The 22,541-nt window shown below is 37.3% G+C and overlaps 2 protein-coding genes across 2 annotated transcripts in view; both read right to left on the bottom strand.

Moving 5' to 3' along the window:
* Positions 1-4,591, bottom strand: part of LOC111151340 (ring finger protein 43) — a 65,138-nt gene extending 60,547 nt beyond the window's left edge. Inside the window, 2 exon segments of the mRNA XM_022509283.1 lie at positions 2,478-3,352; positions 4,189-4,591. Coding sequence (XP_022364991.1) covers positions 2,478-2,729 — 252 coding nt within the window. The 5' untranslated portion in view covers positions 2,730-3,352; positions 4,189-4,591.
* A 4,557-nt stretch (positions 4,592-9,148) lies between these two features.
* LOC111151218 (heat shock transcription factor 5) overlaps positions 9,149-22,541 on the bottom strand; it is a 42,610-nt gene continuing 29,217 nt past the window's right edge. Inside the window, exon 6 of the mRNA XM_022509013.1 lies at positions 9,149-9,219. Within this exon, the coding sequence (XP_022364721.1) occupies positions 9,149-9,219 (71 nt within the window). The remainder of the gene's footprint in view (positions 9,220-22,541) is intronic.

The raw sequence follows: 22,541 nt of genomic DNA, 5'->3' as shown, positions 1-22,541 counted from the left end.
CAAGGCCAACAGAGAAGACTGCCTTCAGATCTGCGGCACCAGGGTACAGCTGTCTATCAAGCAAGCTGAAGAGCAGCAAAGCACGAACCTAAGAGATGCAAACTTCAGTTACAAGGAAGGCTTGGTTAACCACTGTCGTGTAAACCTGAGCTGCAGTGTAATCTGATAAGGACCAAACAGCATGGATTCTAGAAGTGTAAAACATGTGTTCCTAACACACTAGAGTTCTTTGAAAGAATTAATCGAATAGTAGATAAAGAAAAATTGGTGCATATCATCCAAAAGGTTGTTTTGTATTTTTAAAATAAAGTCTCTCTTAAGAAGTTATTAAGAAAATTCAGTTACTATTGTGGATCAAAAATTGATTAACAGACAATAAACCAGGACCAATACTGAGAGTATCCCGTGCTTAATATTAGGCCAGTGTACAAATTTATTAATGATCTAAACGAAGCTTATGTGAACAGAAAAAGTAAAGACTAAAAATTGCCAATAATGTAAACTACCCAATAATAAAATACAAAAAGACTTGCTTAATAATAGATACAATGAAATTCCCTCTTCACAAAGTAAAGAAACATTTTTAAAAGTTAATAGCTAAAAAAAAAAAGATTGGCAGGATTTACCAGAGTGAGAAAAGGTAGAATAAGCAAAGATATGATAAAGATTGGTAAAATAATGAATGGCAAAGAGAATGCCAGCTAGTCTCTGTTATATACCTTTTCCTTTATGCATACACAGAGCCTTATGGTAACAGAAGACAACACAAAATAAAAGACACTGTTTTATGCAGCATATAATTAACCCATTGAACATGCTGCCACAGGACATTAATAAGACACAGAGCATGGCTCCCAAAGACCTCAGAAATATCAAAATATGGTTTTGTAGTAAAATTACTTATGGAAAAAAATGAAAGTGGAGCATACACCTCATGCTTCAGGATATCAACAAGGCAGGCTCAGGAAGAAGGTTTCCTTTTCAGTTATAGTCAAATGATTTGTGAGTTCAACTTTTAAATATTCCTAATTCCATCCTAGAACTTAGATTAAGAGTAAGATTAAGAATAGACTTTTATCTAAAAATTCTTTTGCCATTTTTTCCAGATACATTCTTTTTGCCTGTTTATTTTTCTGAATAGCCAAGCCCTCCTTCATCTAATTCTTCTTCTACTTCACTTATCCCAGTTTCAAAATGTTGCCTAAAAAATGATCACGAAGAACCAAAAATCATATATGTAAAACTACATATTTGGAAGAGTTCTTTAATTTGTTAAATTTTCTCACCTTCTTTAAGTAGACAAAAATTGGAATTCATACAATCTTTGGTTCTGTTCATATCACACAATTAAAATCTGAGGCCAAATGCTGAAGTAAATCATATTTAATAACATCTTAACCTATGCACAAGAGCTACAGCAAGAAATGCCCTTTTATAAAGTGAATTTTAATCAATAAGGAATATAATTCTATGGAATAAGACACAAGAATGCCACAGTAAAAAAAAAAAAAAAAAAAAAAAAAAAAACCCTTTGGGCTCAAATTTCCCAAGGGGAAAAAGAAATTTGTCTACGAAAAGCTATGGCCCCAGTCATTTCAAAAATTAAAAAAAAAAAGGTAGGCTATGAATGAATTATAGACAAAATTCACAGCCTGAAAGCCTAAGAAACTGTGTCTGAAAAGCTTTGTGGGTCAGTGAAAAAAAAAAAAAATTAACTTTTTTTCAAAAATAAAATTATGTGTAGACAAGACCAAAGGAGGCAAGTTTACACCTTGTGTCCATTTTGTAATGCAATCCTCTCCATTTTGGGCTTAGCAATAGGGTGCTACACGTGGTATAAAGCCAGCCGTAGCATTCAAGCTTGACTGAATTTTAGAAGTGACACAGTGATCAAATATGCTCCAAGGACGTTCTAGAATTTCAGGGTGCTGCTGACCATTACAACCTCCTCACAAGTGCATGGTAACAGATGGTCACTAGACTTACTGTGGTGATCACTTTGTAATGCATACAATATGAAATTATTACATTGTACACATGAAACTAAATAATGTTATATACCAATTTTACTTCAATAAAAAAAAATCAACCTCTTTCCTGTTCACTTCGATTTTAAACAGGATATAAAGTACGATCCTCATGTCAATTAAATAGAAGTCCGTATACTTAATCTACCAAAAAATAGTGTCCAGAACACATCACTTGCAAAGAATGGCCTTATTACGTGGATCTAAAGAGGCAATGTAATATCGGAGTTAAAAACAACCAGATGATCTTCTAAAATACGGAATTTTATGTGTTACTTCTTTAGCATAAAACAAGATGTTTTAGAATGCCAATAAGGCAATATCTTTAAAAGAGGAAACAAACAGAAAACTAAATAGCAGAAGCTCTTGCATGGCATTTGGCTTGAGACACAAAAGAAGAAAGGCATAATTCAAACAGATGGAAAGTGAAATGTAATAAATTGTCCTTACCTGCATTAGTTTGCCTTCTGCTGGAGTTATTTCAGCAACACCAGCAAAAACGCCTTCCAAAGTGAGATTCAGTTTTCCTGAGGGGTCCATTTTCAAGGGGATCACTCTGATAATAGCTTTCTGCTCTGCTGATCTTTCCGACTCCACCGCTGCCGCCAGTACCAGTCCTGTGCGTCCAAAGCCTGCCTGCAGGGTAGCCATCAGCAGCCAGGGCCAGAGGGCAGCCAGCTGCAGCAGGTGGCCACCACTCATGCTACCAGCTGCAGCAACGCACTTCGGCCATACATACCGCTTCCGCCAACCAATTCCAAGTGCAGCTTCTCAGATCCAGACAAATGGGGGAAAAGAGAATTGATGCTTCAGTTTCTGAAAGCCAAGTCGTAGTCTGGGCCCTTCCTTTCTCTAAAGTGTCTTCCCACAAACAGGTGGCTTTCCTGATCTGTCGGGGTAGACGGTGTCTTCAGCCCACTTCTGCGGCGGGTCTGTCATTTTCTCCCATCTTCACTAGGATTAGTAAAGATACCACCACTTCTCTTCGGGATTTCCAACTTTCCTTGAGGTGAAATGTTACATTCTGAACCTTTATTATGTCAGTTCGTGTGGTGCTGGTCTTCCATATGCATCAAGTTGCTGAACCACTAAACCCGACGTTAATGAACCAAACCAGGCAAAGGAAATAACGAAAGCCATGCATCGAAGGTGAGAGTGAAAAACGCCAGCTCGGAAAATGAAGAGATGGTCCTTTTGAAGCCACAAAATTTGTCAACAGCAAAAGACTAAAGATCACAGGGGAAAAAAGGTGTTTGTTTGTTTTTTTAATGGAGAAGGAGAGGGTACAATACTTCAGGCCACACCTTGAGAGACGTCCAAAGATGCTACAACATGAATTCACAAAAGTTTCCAAATTAAACTGTATTTTAGTGCAGCCAAAGTTCTAGGCCCGTGGAATTTATAATACTTTCGATGAAGTTAAAAATGCTATCATTTTTAATGTTCTACCTAAATTTGCCTACAAATTAGATGCTAATTTATATGTCTTCACAGAGTACAGGATAATCCTGAGTCTCACCACCTTTTCCAACTTTCACAATTAGAAGATTATCTCGAAAGGTTAGCTTTCCAATTATTTTTCCCAGTTAAATGATATTTCTATCTTTATTTTCCATTCTCTCTTAGGGATTCCAACTTTTATTCTCCTGCTTGAGAATGCAAAGCGCTTTGATTTCCCATGAGATGCTTTTAGAAACTACTTTCTTATCCAGATCTTATAATCTGTAATTTTCCACATTCTTAAGTAAAACAAAGAACTATTCCTAACACGTTTTCAAATTCCTCTAGGGGGTGGGGAATAAAAGATACTGGGAGTAGGGAGGTGATTAGTCTACAGGTTCCGAGTAGAACATCCTGAAAAAGTAAAAATAAGCCTGAGGAGAGTAGATCTGTGCTATTTCTAGGCACACTTGCGAATTTGGGTCTTTGTACAAACAAAACTTTAGTTCTAAGATATTAAAGTGTGCACCTTCAAGTAAATATAAATGCACTTCAACCATAAAGCCTGCCGTGTTCAGGGGTCAAGTTAAAAGAAATCTTATAAAGTCTTCGGAATAAGTGCTGAAAAGCCAAGCAATTGAACATGAACCTGTTACATAGATCCTTCTCTTTTGCTGAGGCAGAGGGAGAAAAATAAGAATTTCAAAAGAAATCTGCAAACCTGTTGCGCTGTCGGGCCCTCTGGAATCCACGGGGGTGAAAGAAATTCAATTATGCTTTTATAGGTCCTGCTCAAAAAAGGTTTCAACTGCTTAACCAAGTACAGCTCATTCTTCCACCTTCTCACTCTGCAACCAGACCAAGGGCCCCACACTGCAGGTAGGTGCCGAGAAATTCCGCAGCCTGAAAAAGTAATCCATGCAGGTCAAAGGCAAACATTTACTCCAGGCTTAGAGCTACTGTTCCCAAGAACTCTAAAAAGCACTTATAGAGGATCCAAAATCATTTCTGAAATCTCCTTTCTAACAAATGTTCTTTTTCTCCCCGAACAACATATAAAATGATCAAATCTTGAGAGCGAAAAGGAGCAAAGTAGCAAATACATCAGCAACAATTCACTACCAGGAACACAGAAAATCCCAGAGGGAGAAAGCAGTATCTCTGAATCACGGATGGGCTTGGAAAGTTCGGAAAGATTCGAGTGCTTCCCTTCCAGAAAGATAATTCTGGATCAACTCCCTAGAGGAGGAAGCCTGTGGTTTGTAATTGGTGTTCTAGCTCTGACTCCCTCCCCTGGGACTGCAATCACGCTCTCTACCTGCTGACACAAAGTGAGGGTGGAGCAGCTAGAGGCAACCCGCCCCTCCTCCTGGCTGGCTGGCTGGAGGGCAAGAGCTTGAGTGCGCGCACACTTAGGGAGCCGGGCACGTTCTTTTGCTCTCTGCTCTCTCGGCTCCTCTACGCCCTCTATGGAGCCACAGCCAAACTGCATCCAATTCAATGCTCTAACTTTGTCCTGGTAAGCAAGCTACCACATGTAAATCAAGTCCACTCACACATACATCTAAGCAGCTTCTGCAACCAGGAGAACATAAATGGTCATATGAGGAAATAAAGAGAATAAAATAGTGAAAACCCAGAACATGAAAGAGCAGACCCAAGACTATGCAAATAACAAGTTCAAAGGAGTTTCGTTTCTGCTCTTTTCGGGTTTTAGTGTCTAGAAAGGACACAAGGCCAGGATGAAGTGATCCAGTGCTGTAGTCCTTATTGCTGTCTCATGTCTGCTACACCAGCAAGAACTCTGTCCATTTTACACATAGTTTTGCTTCAGCTTTTACGTATTTAAATTCAGCAGCTCTTTTCTAAACTGTGCCTGTATGGAGCTTTTTAGATCAGGCTGGTATCAGAGGTCTGGAACCTCTTATTTACTTCTCACGTCATTGGAGAGTGAAATAATACTGTGGATCACACCCATGCCCTCAATGTAAGATTATGAAGAAGTCTGCCATCAACACAAGCAAAGGGGTAAAATATATACGCTTCATAAGAAGTGTGTAGGCAAAAAGAAAACCAATTCTTGGCTAATTACCACAACCATGAACTCTACCCCTTTTAGTTACCTTGTCATGAGAATGCAAAAGTTTCCAATATATGTGTCTAAAATTTGAATTTTCAAATTTGCCAGATTATATTGGACTGTGTCCAGACATTTTATTTTTAACCTATTGCCAACAATCTCTCCAAACTGTACAAAAGTACAATGTGAACGTGGTTAACATATTGAAATGCACACTTAGACTGCTTTTACACTGAAATTTTAGTTGTGGTAAGAAGCACAAAAGACTAAAAATGTTTTAGTTGTACAAATGAGAGTATATAAATTGATCATCTGTAAAATGTGGCTAACAATAATTGCATTGTAGGTTGGTTATAAAACTTTGAGCTGACATAATGCCTCTAGAGCAAAAAAGTATGAGTGCTTTCTTTACCTTGAACATTTTTTCCCTAAAAAAGGTTTATGGGAATAATTTTGGCATTTTTGGCCTAATAATTGACATAGAGCTGAGAAATAAGCTCTAAAATAAATTCTTAATTTAGCACATTCTCTTTATTGGTTGGACCTTAAGAACACAATGTAACCATAGACCTTTACAGCTCTTTTCAAACAAATTTTTTAAAAACTTCTATGCTTTTATATTTTTTATTTTATGTATATTGTGTAATAGTAGAGCATAAATAATGCAAAATATACACTACTGTATATTTAATAGATGCAAAAACATCTCCTACCAATGGACTTTGCCTCACCTGTTCCTGCTTGAAACTTGCAAAGGAGTTAAGAGACCTAAACAAACCTAAGAGTTAATATACACACTTAGTTCAAAGAAGGAAAATAAAAATAGATGTGGTTTCCCTCTCTCGAGGAAACTGCATGATCTAGGAATGATGCTAATATGTATTGTGAACCTAGGTATCCTGTGAGATACTCAGGATCAAACCAAATAGCCCTATGTAGTTTATTGCACTGATATATTGTGTTTACTAGGTCACCAGAATTGACAAGCAAAAGAAATTATTCTCTGGCTTATCCCTCAGGGGTTGATATACCACAACTTCCACAGAGATGTCATAAAGATGTCATTACTGTGGTAATGAAATGCCCATCTCACTGACATCAACCACCTAATCTTACCCATGAGAAAGATCATCCTTCAGGATCTATTTCCACATCTGGATTGTCTAAAGTTACTGAAGACTATTCATTCTTTTCCTAAAAAAAAACAGGTTTTTTTATAAACATGTCCAGAATTGTCCATATCCCTAATGGCATTTGAAAGATTCATTCGCTGTTCAATTGCAAATGGGAAAAAAAAACAAAACAAAACCCTGACACTTTTTATTTAAAGTCAGATTCTTTGAAAAACAGGAATACATTCTTTTTTAAATTTTGCTAAGATGACTGAGGTTTCTACTGATCACCAATAAAACAGTAAAAACAAGCAAGACAAATCCAGTTGAAATACTCACTTTATTGTTGACTGATTGAAATTTATCGTGCTTAAGGTGCTGAAATACTGAGGTCCTCGTCAGAAACCTTGTTCATATGTGTCAGACCCTACTGGCTAATTCACACAAAGATTTTATTTTATCTTTTGCCATTTTCCCCAAGTCAGTGATGATAGCTTTAGTTGATAGGTAGCAGGCATGTGAGCAGAGCAGGAGATCCAGCTCCTTGGTCTGTTGTATTCGTATATAAAAAAGTTTGGGAAGCTGATAAAGGTATTTCATTAATTAAGCTTTAAACCACTGAAACCAAATCCATGCCAAGGTTTCTGCTTGACACATGTTCCTCAAAAGATATTATTTCTTTCAACATACACAAAGCTAAAAAGGCATATTAAGGGAAAGAATGTCTCCTATACAGTTTATCAGCTTCTCAACATGACAGAGAAAAGGCAAAGTTCCTTCATTTGGAAATTGGGTCTCCTCTTCACATACTCTGCCAAAATACATAGTCAGGCCAAAAGATGGAGGAGTCTTGATAATTTGTTCATCTTTTAAACCTTGCTAATAAAGATGAGTAAATGCCCATCACATGGACATCAACTAGTCTAATCAGATGGACCAAACAGGTCACTTTTCAGAATCTACTTTCATATCTAAACTGAGTCACTGCTTACCAATACAGAACTCATCCTTTTTGGAAAAACTACTATCTCTGTAACATTTCCATGGTTTGACGTCATTGGGAAGGTGCAATGCAATTTAAGAAATGAATTGTTACACCCACGAAGAATAGCATAGTATTTATGTCATATCACTAAGTGCCTTTTCTTTTTAATTAGTTTCATATTCCTAGGCTTTCCTTTTGTTCCTGCAATTCTTATTAGGACAACTGAAACAGAATCCAATAAGGAAGTTCTAGCCAGTTTAAAAAGACTTTAAAATCAGAAAATTTCTTGCTGTCATTGGATGAGCAAGTGAGGGATCAACCACAGAAAGTGGACACCCAAGATACTTCTCTTAAAAACCGGACCCACAGTCCTACAGAGGGGATAAAATAAAAATGTTATGGTCTATCCCACTATCTAAAATTCTCTCAGAAGCTTAAACCAGACATAAAGTATTAAGAATGTCAGAGGTATACAGTTTCTGTTAAATGACTGCTAATCAGTTTTTCCCAAAATTTGCATGTAATATCTCATATAGATGAGAATTTATATGTACTTAATATAAAAAGCTAATGCAAAAAAACAGTGTTAAATCTCTTACTGTTTTTGTTCACACATTTCCCCTTCAAAATAAATATCTTACACATGCATCCTTTATCCTTCTATCCTGCAATATTAATAAAAATACAAAGCTTTAAAACTTTTAAATCTACCAGCATTTATAAATATAATAAACAAATACTTTTCTTTAGAAGACACTTAAATAAGTGATATACAACAAAACCTTCTTACCATTTATGATAATGTATCATTAAAATTAAAGAAAGATATGAAAATAGAAGAACGCTCCCATTAATATAAAAGAATCAGGGGCTGTTGTGTGATGGATGGTCCAAGTCCGGATGCCTTGCTTTTGAAACAGAATGCTGGGTTAGGAAGTAAGAGCATTTCCTGGTTAATCACTTAGAAAATTAGCTCTTTCTCAGAGTTTCTTCCCTGGAATTCCTGACCCATTTAGACCTGTGATCTTGGTGACCTCACATGCCTTTGTTTCTCACACAATCTTCTCTAGAAGGATCACACTGACTTGAAACAGATAGACTGAGCTCCCCACTGGCGTTGTGCTGACTACAGTTTGAGAGCGGCAAGATAGCAAAGCAGCACACACACAGATGATTCTCCAGCACACAGATGCAGCAGCTTTTAGATGTTTCTGGACTGTAATAGAAGGCCAGGACTTTTCATTTGAAAGGGATCTGGGCAGCAAAAAGAAAAAAAAAAAAGGCTGCTTGATGTTTAGTAGTTTGTCAAGGTAAATAATCTGTAACAGCAGTAGTAAATACCAAAGTTCCAATTCTCAATTAACAAAATTCTCAATTAACAAAACAAAAATACATTTTTTTTTTCCTTAACAGAACTGAAAAAAATCCCAACAGTGTGTCATGTGCAAGACTAGTCTGCCTCCAGCTACAGCTAGTGCACAATGTCACATTTGTCATCCGTTCCTCACTCTTTTAATTCTTCCTCCTTTGGAAAGTGCTCCTGCTTGCAGGCCACATCCACCAGCAGATGAAGATCTAGAAAGAAAGAAGGTTTGTTTACTCACTCTTAGCCTTTTGGACTGTAGAGCTCAACAGGTAAGTCTTCAGACAAGAAGAACAAGTTGCTCATGTTTAAATGTAGAATTGGATCTAAAATTATACTATCTCATCAGATTCTCAGTTTTCGGTCATTCCTTATACCTCTAGAGCACACAGACACAGCCCAGTTGTTAACCCAATGAGACCAACAAAGTGTACAGTTTATATCTTTTCAGTGATGTAGCTGCCTCTTTTCATTTCAACTGCCTTTTATTTTAAGTGAAAATTTAAGGAAAGGTGTCAAAGGGATCAAAGTGAAATATACACACACACAAAAATTCATTTCTTTGATATTATAACAATGAGTGGGTGGGTGGCTTGTGGGAATATGAAAAAGTCATGTCTTCAGAAATACAATGTTAAAATAAGTAATCACTGTTTTTCCAAAGTTGACTGACTCCATAAAATTTCCACTTACTGACAACACAGCTGCTCTCTTGTAGAAAAACCCATCTGAACTCTCTGTAAAAAAGAAACATACCCTTCATGGAAGAGACAAAGAGGGTTGGTTCACCAAGAATGGAAAGAACTAAGGGCGCCTAGGTGGCGCACTCTGTTAAGCATCCAACTCTTACTTTGGTTCAGGTTGTGATCTCTGGGTCACTACCTCAGGGCCCAGCCTCTGGCTCTAAGCTCAGTGTAGTCTGCTTGGGTTTCTCTCTCCCTCTCCCGTTGCCCCATCCCTCCTAAAATAAATAAACAAATCTTTAAAAAAAAAAAATGGAAAGAACTAAAAAGTGAACTCTTAGCTCAGGTAGTAGATTTTGTAAGACAAAAAACTAAGATCATGTATAGAAGTAGAGCTAAAGTACCTGAGTAACACAGGCAGAAGTAAAAAGACCCTAATGTGGCTTCTAGACTCCAGCTAATTAGTTTACAGCTTCTAGAGCAAGATACACACTTCTGGTTTATAACTTCTAGACCAGGGAATCCTTTTAGGTTTGTTTTGAAGCTTACAATATTGCTGTAGTAGCCCTTCGGAATTAAACTAAACTATACAGCATGAGTTCTTGATTTAATTCTAGACACAGACTTTTATCATTATATTTCTAGAACACAGCTTTTGTGGGATTGACCAACAGAGTAGGCAAGAGACCTAATTCGATAAAATAATTCTACTATCATATTTGAGAGAATCCAGAAAGCATAAGGAATAGTAACTACTTTTGCCATATTTTGTAAAAGGCAAACCAGTCACTAGGGGCAGGTGAACTCATCTGGTGAACAACACTACAACCTATCCAAAAAGAACAAGTGATCTGGGGCACTTGTTCACTTGTTGAACAGGTTAAGCATCTGCCTTTGGCTCAGGTTATGATCCCAGGGTCCTAGGATCGAGCCCCACATTGGGCTCCCTGCTCAGCAGGAAGTCTGCTGGTCCCTTTCTACTCCCCACCCCTGCTTTCTCTCAATGCCTTTCTCTTTCTCAAATAAATAAACAAAATTTAAAAAAAAAAGAACAAGCAATTTACCCAGATGAGCGTCTTATTTATCACTTAAAATTCAGTTCTTGTGCATCCGTGATCATAACATTATTCACAATAACCAAAAGATGGAAGCAATCCAAGTGTCCAAGGACAGATGAGTGGATAAACAAAATGTGGTATATACATACAGTGGAGTATTAACCTTAAAAAATCAGGAAATTCTGACACATGCTAAAACACAGTTGAGTCTTGAAGATATTACGCTAATTCAAATAAGTCAGTCACAAAAAGATAAATACTGTGTAATTCCACTGTACGAGTACCCAGAGCAGTCAAATTTGTAGAGACAAAAAGTGGCATGGTGGCTGCCACGGGCTGTAGGCTATTATGGGAGTTACTGAATGGACACAGTTTCAGTTTAAGATGATGATAAAAGCTCTGGAGATGGATGGTGGTGATGGTAGTGCAACAATGGGAACGCGCTTCATGCCGCTGAAGTGTACAAAATGTTTAACATGCTAAATTTCATGTTATGTATATTTTACCATAAAACAGTGCTCCTTTTCAGTCTATATAACAATAAAAACCAGTCTCATATTTATATAACATCTTTTTTTCAAACAGTTAAAGTGCATTATTATCAGGTCACTTAATTGATCCTGAGGAGTAAACTGCTACCAGAAGCAAGAAACTCTACTCTAAGCCAAATGGTTAATAAGTAAAGCCAGTGTTTTCTCAACCTTGTGGCACACTGGAATCACCTGGGGATCTTCTAAAAAATACTGATGCCTATGGTTCCTACCACAACATTCTGCTTTAATTGGTGTGGAGTGCTACCTAGGCATCAGGATCTCTAAAAGCTGCCCCAAAGATGTAAGAATAATACCTAATGATGAACATTCTCTAAACACCTCAGCTCCGTATCAGAAGAAGGACAGGCGAACATATCTAAGGTAAAGGCTAGTAAAGCCACTGGGCACCTGGGTGGCAAGTCTTTAAGTGTCTGCCTTCAGTTCAGTTCATGATCTCAGGGTCCCAGGATCAAGCCCCTCATCAGGCTCCCTTCTTGGCAGGAAGCCTGCTTCTCCCTCTCCCTCTGCCTGCCTCTCTGCCTACTTGTGATCTCTCTCTGTGTGTCAAATAAATAAATAAAATAAAATAAAAATAAAAGGTTAGTAAAGCCACTACAGATTTCACATGGGGAGGCAGACTGAAGAACAGCAGCAAAAAACCCTTTTTGTTTTTTTAAAGATTTTATCATATTGATAAGTTCAAATCATGGACAAGAACACATCACAGACAGGCATGCTTGAAAAAGCAATAGCCCAGGGGCACCTGGGTGGCTCAGTTAGTTAAGCATCTGCCTTCCACTCAGGTCATGATCCCAGGGTCCTGGGATTCAGCCCTGCATCAGGCTCTCTGCTCAGTGGGGAGCCTGCTTCCCCCTCTCCCTCTGCCTACTGCTCTGCTTACTTGTGCTCTATCTCTCACTGTCAAATATATAAGTAAAATCTTAAAAAAAAAAAAAAAAAACCACACACTAGGCTGGGTGGCTGTGTAGCAGCCTCAGAATGAGTTATGTAAATGAGTGTGTACAACAAACCCTCTTACCCTTCATGATTGGCTTTATTTATTTTTTTAAAGATTTTATTTATTTATTTGTCAGAGAGAGAGAGGGAGAGAGAGCGAGCACGGGCAGACAGAATGGCAGGCAGAGGCAGAGGGAGAAGCAGGTTCCCTGACGAGCAAGGAGCCCGATGTGGGACTCGATCCCAGGACTCTGGGATCATGACCTGAGCCGAAGGCAGCTGCTTAACCAACTGAGCCACCCAGGCGTCCCCATGATTGGCTTTAAATTAGCATTTGGCACGTGGCTTCCAATAACGGGCATCAAAACATAGTAGTTTTATCAAAGTGAGCTTCCTTCATTAACAAAGCTGCTGGTTAAGGAGTTAAGAGTATAGAGACCAATAAAAATACAAAAAGACATAGACTAGCTGGGTGCTACGAGACGTTTATATGACTTCATTTAGAAAGAGAAGCTTGCATACTCATCCGAGAAGGTAAGTATTTGGGGATAACAGTAGCTCAGTTGGTTTGAGAGCTGAAAGTCCTTGAGGGAGAAGAGCATTGCATCTACTTGTTTGGGAGTGTTAATTCCTACTGAGAGCACCCTCTAGGGTTTGGGGATTATTGTCTTAATGAAGTCTCATCCATAATCCAACAGCTACAAAATAGGAAGTCCTTTCTTTAGGAATGAATAGAACTTTGCTTGTAAACATTCACTTTCCCTTAACCAGAAAGTAAATACCCCATCAAAACAGAAATGAGTATAGATTTTACCATAAGACTGATATTTGGGTATATCCAGTTTAGGGTGATAGCATTACAGAAATTGGAGAGGCATGACTGAGCATTTCCTTAAGTTAATATATGCTCAAAAAGCTACACACAGCATGGCAATGATTGTGATTTACAGTCTCCTTCTAACAAAACACACATCTATTAAAATCAATATAATCTGGATATTTAATCAACTTGAAGTCTCTTATTTGAAAGAAATTCAAAGAAAGCTTGAAGCGTGAGAAGATGCTCCTACTTAAGCCAGGCAGACGCATCACATTTTCAAAATAATTCAGTTATAGAAGGGCACTGAGAAGTTCTGGAATATAGGATGCCCTGGTTCAATGAGATATTGAACAATATAATGATAGTTCAACAGTTAATATTATAATCATAGTATTTCAGAATTTGGAGGGAAAGGAGTCTTTAGAAATGATTTCATGAAATTTCTTTATTTTTATCATAAATAATACATTGTGGAAGCTGAAACCCTATTGAGGGGAGATACAGTTGAAATTTAAATGATACTTTAGGAATTTCACATTTGGTTCCTATCATTATTACTTTAATCTTGGAGTTTAGTATCAAAATTTAAAACATTTGGTCATCTCTGAGAACTAAACTAAACATTAGTCAATTTTGAGCCCTCCTCAGAAGTACCTCCTTATCTCTTAAGGGCTTCTCTGGTCATCAAGGATCAGAAGCTAAGAACAACGACTTTCTAATATAGATTTCAATAGACTGAATGTTTATCTCCCTGAAATTCATAGGTTGAAACCTAACCCCAATGTGGTAGTGCTAGAAAGCTGGAATTTCTGGAGGTCACTAGGTCATGAGAGTGGAACTTTATGAAAGATATTAGTGCCCTTGTAAAAGAGATCCCAGAGAACTCCCTCATCCCTTCTGCCGTATGAGAGATAGCAGGAAGATGGCCATCTATGAACCAGAAGGCATGTTCTCACCAGACACTGAATTTACTGTGCCTTGATCTGAGGCTTCTCATCCTCCAGAACTGTGAGAAATAAATTTCTGTTATTTATAAGCTAGCCACTCTATAGTGTTTCTGTTATAGCAACCTGAGTAGAAGAAGACAGAGTAGTCCAACTTTTTCTGTAAAGAACCAGATAATATATTAATATCTTAAGCTTTGGGGGCTATATGGTCTCAATTACAACTATCTGACTCTGCTGCTGTAGTGTAAGAGAAGTCACAGACAAAACATAAATGAATGGGTGTGGCTGTGTGTTCCAACTAAACTTTTTTTTATTATAGACACTGAAACTGGAATTTCATATCATTTTTATGTGACATGAAATATTCTTCTTTTGATTTTCCTTCAGCTATGCTTAGCTTGCAGGCCATATAAAAACAGGCAGTGTGCTAGATTTGGTTCACAGGTCACAGTTTACTGACTTGTAGCACTCACTAGGGGCATAATTGAGAGAGTTAACCAAAACAGAATATTTCATCAAATAGAATATTGTTATAATAGTTGTAAAAAAGTTATCTTTTCTTTCTTCAAAGAAAATATACAAATGGCCAAAAAGCATGTGAGGAGATGTTCAACATCACTAAACATTAGGGAAATGTAATCAAAACCACAATGAGTAAAATAAAGATTGCTAGGATTGCTAGGATGGCTATAACAAGAATAATAATAATAATAATAATAATGGGAAATAATAAGTGTTAATGAGGATATGGAAAAACAGGAACCCTTGTACATTGCTGTAGGGAATGTAAAATGGTGCAGCTGTTATGGAAAATAGTTCGGCCAATAGTTAAATGCAGAATTACGATATGACCCAGCAATGCCACTCCTATGTGTATACCCAAAAGACTTGTAAACAAATACTCAAATACATGTACACATACGTTCACAGCAGCACTATTCACAATAGCCAAAAGGTAGAAACAGCTCAAATGTTCATCAGCAGATGAATGGATAAATGAATTGTGGTGTATACATACAATGTACTATTATTTCACCATAAAAAGAAAATTCTGATACAAATGCTACAATGTGGATGAATCTTGAAAACATTATGCTAAGTGAAATAAGTCAGACACAAAAAGTCACATATTGCATGATTTCATTTATATGAAATATCCCAGAAGAGATAAATCTATAGAGACAGAACACAGATTGGTAGCTGCCAAGGGAATGGAGGAGGAGGCAATAGAAATAACTGCTTAATGAATATGAGGCTTTCTTTTGGATTGATGAAAATGTTTGGGAACTAGAGGTACAGGTTGCACAATACTGTGAATATACTGTCACTGAGCTTTGCACTTCAAAATGGTTAATTTTATGTTTTGTGAATTTTATCTAAAAATGTGTATTTTCCTATTAATGTGAAATGACCAAATTTCCCTGCCAGAGAAAGCAGAAAATGGCTACAAAAAGTAAAATTCATAGCCAAACATACCTGAGTTTTAAATATCAGAAGATTAACGAAATAAGTCAATCAGAAAAAGACAATTATCATATGATCTCCCTGATATGAGGAAGTTGAGAGGCAACGTGGGGGGCTTGGGGGGTAGGAAAGGAATAAATGAAACAAGATGGGATCAGGAGGGAGACAAACCATAAGAGATTCTTAATCTCAGGAAACAAACTGAGGGTTGCTGGGGGGAGGGGGCTAGAGAGAGGGTGTTGGGTTATGGACATTGGGGAAGGTATGTGCTATGGTGAGTGCTGTGAATTGTGTAAACCTGGCGATTCACAGACCTGTACTCCTGGGGCTAATAATACATTATATGTTAATAAAAAAATAAAAAATTATTTAAAAATTTAAAAATGTAAAAAATATTTTTAAAAAGTCAGAGCATAATGACAAGATATGAAATGGCATCTTAGTAAAACATTTCCAGTTCTTGGTTCCAGAAGAATAAAACTGTGGGGGACACTTCTCTTGTGTCCCTATTGCGTACCAAGCCCAAGGCAGTTGTTCAGTAAGTACTTGTTAAAAGAAACCTGAGGGGTGGTTTGACTCCTTACATGTTCAAAACTTATCTTTGAATGTACTTAATGCCTCTGAACTATACGCTTAAAAATGGTTAAGATGCGTCGCCTGAGTGGCTCAGTTGTTAAGCGTCTGCCTTCAGCTCAGGTCATGATCCCCATGGTCCTGGGATAGAGCCCTGCATTGGGTTTCCTGCTCAGCGGGAAGCCGCCTTCTCCCTCTCCCACTCCCGCTTGTGTTCCCTATCTCGCTGTCTCTCTGTCAAATAAACAAGTACAATCTTTTTTAAAAAAATGGTTAAGATGGTAAAATGTAGCTTATATCTATTTTACCACCATTTTTTTTTAAAGATTGCTTTTTTTCCAAGCATTTTTTTAAAAAGTAGATCAGTAAGAGTGGGGAAAAAAGCAATTCATTCGCTCAACAAACATTGAGTGCCACAGCTAACCTCTCGTTGCTGAGGATATAGCAATGAACAAAACAAAGTCCTTGCCCTCATGGAGCTAACCATCAAGAGGGGAGAAAAATAATCAATAAAAGATGTCAAGTAGTGATAAGTCCTACCAAAGAAAAACAAAAAGGGATAAAGAATAGAGATTGAGGGAGGGCAGGACATGGGGAATAGGGTGCTATTTCAAAGAACACGGTCAGGAAGATTTCTGTGATGAGCTGGCATTTGAGTGGAGAACTGAATGAGATAAAGGAGCAAGCCGTGTAAATATCCAGATGAACAGCAAGTGTGAAGGCAAGAATGTGCTTGGTTTGCTCAAAGACTAGTGAAGAGATTGTTGTGGCTGGAATAGATGAGCGGGACCAAAGTGGTAGAAGATGAAGTCAGCGCAGTTGCCAGGAGCCAAATCATTCAGCATCTTGCAGACCATAATAAGGACTTTTAGATTTTATTCTAAATGTGATGGAGAACCACTGGAAAAATTTAAACAAGGAAATAATTAACATTTTTAAAAGGATAACTCTACTGTGTGAAGGAAAGGCTTTAGGGGCCAACAACAGAGCAGGAAGACTGGTTAAGAAGCTATTGCAATCATCGAGGCAAGAGATGGTAGTGCTCGGACCGTGGTGAGAGTGTGCGAGGGTGATGAAATGGTCAGATTCTGGGTCTCCACTGATATTAAGCTGTTAGAATTTGCTAATGCGTTGGATGTGAGAGAATAAAGTCAAGATTTTTGGCTGACTAGAGGTGACTAGAAGTATTATTTCCTAAAATAAGTAAATTTGGGGAAAGGATGGAATATTCTAAGTTTGGAACACCTATGGGATATCCAATCAAAGATGTAGCATAGGCAATAAGGTATGCAGGTCTGGAGTTCAGAGAAGATTGAGGCTTAAGATATAAATTTAGGAGTCATCACTATAAAGATGATAATAAAAGCAATGAGACTGGTTGGGATTACCTAGGAACTGAAAGAGAAGAAAAGAGGTCCAAGAATTGAGCTCTGGGACTCATCAATAATTAAAAGTCAGGAAAAATAAAGAAGATTCAGTAAAAGAAACTACGGAGTGACTAGTGCAGGTGCAGGTGAAGGAAAACCAGGAACAGGTGATACTGCAGAAGCCGAGCAAAGGAAGTACTTCAGGAAGTGTGAATTGGTGTGTTCAAATGCCGCAGAAGTCCAGGAAAGTGGGGACTGAGAACTGGGCAACTTCACAGTCAACATAAACCTTGACAAGAGCAGTTTCAACTGAGTAACAGGAATGAAAACCTGGGTGAGGAAAGGATATGTTTAAGGAGCTTCTCTCTAAGGGAAACACAAAAATGGAGTAAAAGCTGGATGGAGATATGAATGAAGGAAAGGTGAAATAATTTCTTTTTAATCATAGAACTTATGATGGCATGTTTGTATGCTGATGGGAATTACCTTACATAAAAGGTAAAAAGTGATTATTGAAGAGTAAAGGGGGATGACTGTAAGTGCTAAGTCCATAAGTACATGGGATTCTATACACGAATGGAAGGACAGGCCCTCTTTCATGGTAACAAGGGGAAAGGCAGACCTTAGCATTACAACTGGAGGTAGACTGATAGATTTGTTGTTCTAGTTTAAATGTAAGTTATTTACTCCTTGCCCCTAATAAAATGGAAATGTGATCAGATGTCCTAATAATGCCAATATGTCACAACTTTTCTATTTCCCAGCAGGAAGCCAAGGTCAGTTAAGACTCAGCTGTCAACACCACTGACCAAAGGATAAGATTTTACTTAGGGGGAAAAAACCAACATGAAGAGTTAATAAGGATAATTAATGTATTAATTAATGTATTAATTACTTAATCAGTTACACTTATAACCATAATAGTGAAAGAGATGAAATTATTATTTTAACAGCAGGTACCAGAATTCCTCATGGGGAGGTAACTGTCTTTGTAGAGACTATTGTTTTGGGTGGGGAAGATAAGGCCTCAAAGACATTATTCTACTTGGTGTAGTTGGTTTAACGTCCAACTCTTGGTTTCAGCTCAGGTCATGATCTGTCATACAATCAAGCCCCACATCGGGCTCAGCCCTCAGCATTCTCTTCCCCCTTCCTCTGCCCCTCCCCACTGCACACTTTCTCTCTCAAATAAATAAATCCTAAAAAAAAAAGGGAATATAAATATTTTTCAAAATATTCTTAAACTTTCCCATTCCAATTATTTTAATGCTTTTAAACTTATACTATAGGAACAGTTTAAAATATTTAAACACTTTTAAATATTTTTTCTTTTTAATTTAAAAAATCTAGAAAAATACAAAAAGGGAGTGAAAATTTCCCATAATCCCACCATTGTGTATACTCATACAGAAACCGAAAGGTAAAAAAGTACCTTTCTACACTTCCAATTCTACTTTCCCAGAGGTAACCACTGTTACATCAACCAGTTTTATCATATACTTCCATATTTTTTCTATAATTATATAGTATATACTTTTTCTTTCTAGAAAGGAGGCTAGCCCAGGAATACTGTGCTACAAAACTTGCTTCATCCACTTAACATATCATGAACACTTACTATCTTTTCGAGTAATAACATAGCAAGTTATTTTATATTCTTAAGTGGTTACATAGCATTTCATTACATTAATTTTTCATATCTAGGTCCCTCTTGTCAGGCACTTATGCTTTTTCCAAATTTTTGCTATCATAAATGACACACAGTGAACTCTGTAGGAGAGATTCCTAAGAGTGGAATTCTTAAATCAAAGCATAGGAGCATTTTAATTATTTACAGATAATGACTAAGCCCTCCAAAAGACTATACAAATTTACATTCCAGTTACAGTATAGGAGAGGTTCCTTTTCTCCTAAAATTTTATCAAACCTGGATATTAGCAACAGCTTAAGTTTTGCCAATCAAACTGCCAAAAAAAACCCCCACAAACAAACAACTTTTTGGCTGATTTAATTTGCATTTCTCTACTGACTTCTCTGAGGGGTTCAACATCATTCTATATGCATATTGGTCATTGTGTTTCTTCCGACAAGCACATCCTTAGTATCATTTTATTTACTTTAATTGGGTTGCCTTTTTCTTATTGGTTTGTAGAAGCTTTTATGTATTACTAATACAATGTTTTATATTTTGTTGTAAATATTTTCTTAGTCCATACAAAACAGACTTCTAGTTATCTCCTAATATGTATTCTTCCCTTAAAAATCACGGTGGTGTTTAAACGGGCAGGTGGTCCCCAGCTAAAGACTACATTTCCAAGCTTCCCTGCAGCCAGTTTGACCGTGTGACTAAGTTCTAGTCAAACTGGTGTGAGCAGAAGCGACGATTATGCTCATAAAAGGAAAGGATATTTATAGCAGGATGCTGGCTGACATACTGATAGAGTGGTAAGCTGTTTTTCACCACGCAATAGGTACCAGAGAGAGTGCCACATCAGCTCTCGACAGCTTACTCTCAGACTGTATCAGACTGAGAAAAACAAGCTTCTAAACTGTTTAAGCTACTGGTTTTTTTTGTTCTGTTTGTTACAGTAGCCTAACTTACATGTGGGCTAACACAGAATTTGGAATCTAGAAGAGGAGTGCTGCTATTATTCAAATTAAAATACATGGTATTGGCTTAGTAATCAGACAGCAAGTAATTTAGACACAGCAGGTTAGAATGCCGATGATCTTTGTAATCCATATCACAACATCTGATAAAATTGTTGCTGTGATAGCCCTGGAAGGCAGACCACACACCAAGAGAGCATGCAACCATATAGGGGGAAAGGCTGACAAAATTTACCGTGTGCTCACTGTTTCGTGACACATTCAGCAAAGCCCTAAAATAAGAGATGAACTTGGGCTAGAGGCAGCCGGAGAGCAAGCAGAGATGGAAGGGAATAATTCTCTGCCTGTGGTTGATAACTTATTGTCTAGAGTTCAATAATTTGGATTATGCACCCCATTGCTTCATTATCCCAACCTGAAATAGTGGTAAGAGGTCCTCAAGCTTTTCTCAAGTGCTACTGATAGACAATGGGAGAAAGCTCTGTGGCAAAGATCAGATTAAGGATGTTATCTTTCCAATGAAACCCATTCTTTTAGATGATCTCAATACAGGTTCCATTAGGTTGAATGAAAGGGAGGGGCAAAGTATAGACAGTAAATCAAATTCCAGACTTGTCAGGCTTAAAATCTACCTAAATGAGATCCCGGTTATAACTCACATCTGGAATGACCAAAAGCAAACAAAGCAGTAGTCTTTTTTTTTTTTTTTTTTTAAAGAATTGAAATGCCAGATAAGTAACAAGCCTGGCCTGCTTGTATGATGTGTGACTGTTCAGCCTCTAAAGTTAATCCTCTGACCTTTTAGATCCACTCTAGCAAAAAACAGGCAGCAAAAATTGGATTGCTCCATAGAAATGTATATTCCAGAGGTATTTGGCTTGCTCAGTCTGTAGAGCAGATGCCTCTTGATCTTAGGGTTGTGAGTTTGAGCCCCACATTGGGTATAGAGATTACTTTAAAAAATAAAATGTTTAAAAAAAAAAGTGAAAAAAAGAAATGTATATTCCCCAAGGACCACATCAGCATAATGATTTGTATATAACAATAATGTATTCCTTTTTATTGCTGAGTAGTATTCTGTTGTTGTATGGATATACTGTAATTTATATGTAATTCATAAGTTGTGGTGAGTGTATCTTTAACTATATTCTTTTTTTTTAAGATTTTTTTTTTATTTATTTGACAGACATAGATCACAAGTAAACAGAGAGGCAGGCAGAGAGAGAGGAAGGGAAGCAGGCTCTCCACTGAGCAGAGAGCCCAATGCGGGGCTCGATCCCAGGACCCTGAGATCATGACCCGAGCTGAAGGCAGAGGCTTAACCCACTGAGCCACCCAGGCGCCCCTCTTTAACTATATTCTTAAGAAAATGCCAAATGGTTTCCAAAAATGGTTACACTATTTAATCCCACTAGCAGTATCTGAACAGTTCTAGCTGTCTCATCAACACTTAGCATGGTCATGTTTTTTTCTTTAAAAATTTTAGGCATTCTAATGGGTGTGTAGTGATATCTCATTATAGTTTTAATCTGACTTTCCTAATGATTAATCATGTTGCATTTCTTCATGTGCTTATTGGCCACTTGTATATCTTTTGTGAAATGTCTGTTCATACATTCCCCCATTTTTGAGTTGCATTATAAGAGTTCTTTTTACAGGGGCACCTGGGTGGCTCAGTGGGTTGGGCCTCTGCCTTTGGCTCAGGTCATGATCTCAGGGTTCTGGGATTAAGCCCCATGTTGGGCTCTCTGCTCAGCAGGAGCCTGCTTCTCTCTCTCTCTCTGTCTGCCTCTGCCTACTTGTGATCTTTGTCTGTCAAATAAATAAATAAAATCTTTTTTTAAAAAAAGAGTTCTTTTTACATTCTAAGTATGTCCTTTGTTTTGACATGTGTGTTGTCAATATTTTCTCTTAGACTCTGGCTTGTCTTTTCATTTTCTTAATGGTGCCTCTCAAGGATCAAAAGTTTAATATTTTGATGAAATCCAATTTATCAATTTTTTCTTTATTAATCATGCTTTTTGTGTTCCAAGACCACTTTGTCCACTCCAAAGTAGCAAAGCTTTTCCTCTTTTTTTTTTTTTCCAAGAAGTTTTATATGTTTGAGTTTTATATTTAGGTCTGTAATTCATTTTAAGTTAATTTTTATTTAAGGTGTGAGGTATGGGTCAATACTAATTTTTGTTGAAAAGACTTTTCCTTTCTCTACTACATTGCCTTGGCACCACAGTTAAAAATCAATTGACCACATATGTATGGATCTATTTCTGGACTCTTGTATCATTCATCTATATGCCTATCTTTTCACAAATATCAAACTATTTTAATTATTATAGCTTTCTGTTAAGTCTTGAAATCAGTAAAATCTCCTCTAACCTTTTGAAGATTGCTTTGGTAATTCTCTGATCTTTGCATTTCCTTTTAAATTTTAGAATCAGCTTGTAATTAAAAAAAAAAAAGTCCACTGGAATTTTGATTGGGATTGCACTGAGTTCACAGATGAATTTGGAAAGAACCCTCAC

Source organism: Enhydra lutris, unplaced genomic scaffold (genome assembly GCF_002288905.1).
Source record: "Enhydra lutris kenyoni isolate GAN:26980312 unplaced genomic scaffold, ASM228890v2 scaffoldscaffold26, whole genome shotgun sequence".
In the NCBI taxonomy this organism is placed as follows: Eukaryota; Metazoa; Chordata; class Mammalia; order Carnivora; family Mustelidae; genus Enhydra; species Enhydra lutris.
The sequence above is the reverse complement of the archived record's forward strand: the minus strand, read 5'-3'. Positions and strand labels throughout refer to the sequence as shown.